Here is a 347-nt window from a genome sequence, read left to right on the forward strand (position 1 = left end):
AGGCACAATTATGTGAATGCCAATCCTACCGAGCCTTTTCAGCATGCAATCTGACAGATCTTTTTAAAAAAACTTCCCCGATACTCATCAACTTTTCTTTATAAGAAATTTCCAACAAAATCTCATCATGCAATTGAAATTACTTAGTAAAGAGAAAGCTCAACATTGACATCATAAAATGGATCTTACCGCTGTAAACGTTTTCGTAGCATATATCGCAAGTATGCATCAGTTCCAAAAGGACTAATCCCCATGTATTTGCACATATTGACTAAACGTGGCCTACAAGTTATAGGGACACTATAAGTCATGATAACATTTTTTTTAAAGTACAAGAATAACAGAAT

At 34.0% G+C, this 347-nt stretch overlaps 1 protein-coding gene across 1 annotated transcript in view; it reads right to left on the reverse strand.

The window, feature by feature from the left end:
- LOC107631737 (LETM1 and EF-hand domain-containing protein 1, mitochondrial) overlaps positions 1–347 on the reverse strand; it is a 7,050-nt gene that overhangs the window by 3,575 nt on the left and 3,128 nt on the right. The window contains exon 6 of the mRNA XM_016335276.2: positions 190–282. Coding sequence (XP_016190762.1) covers positions 190–282 — 93 coding nt within the window. The remainder of the gene's footprint in view (positions 1–189; positions 283–347) is intronic.

The sequence above is a fragment of the Arachis ipaensis genome, chromosome B03 (genome assembly GCF_000816755.2).
Source record: "Arachis ipaensis cultivar K30076 chromosome B03, Araip1.1, whole genome shotgun sequence".
Lineage (NCBI taxonomy): Eukaryota > Viridiplantae > Streptophyta > Magnoliopsida > Fabales > Fabaceae > Arachis > Arachis ipaensis.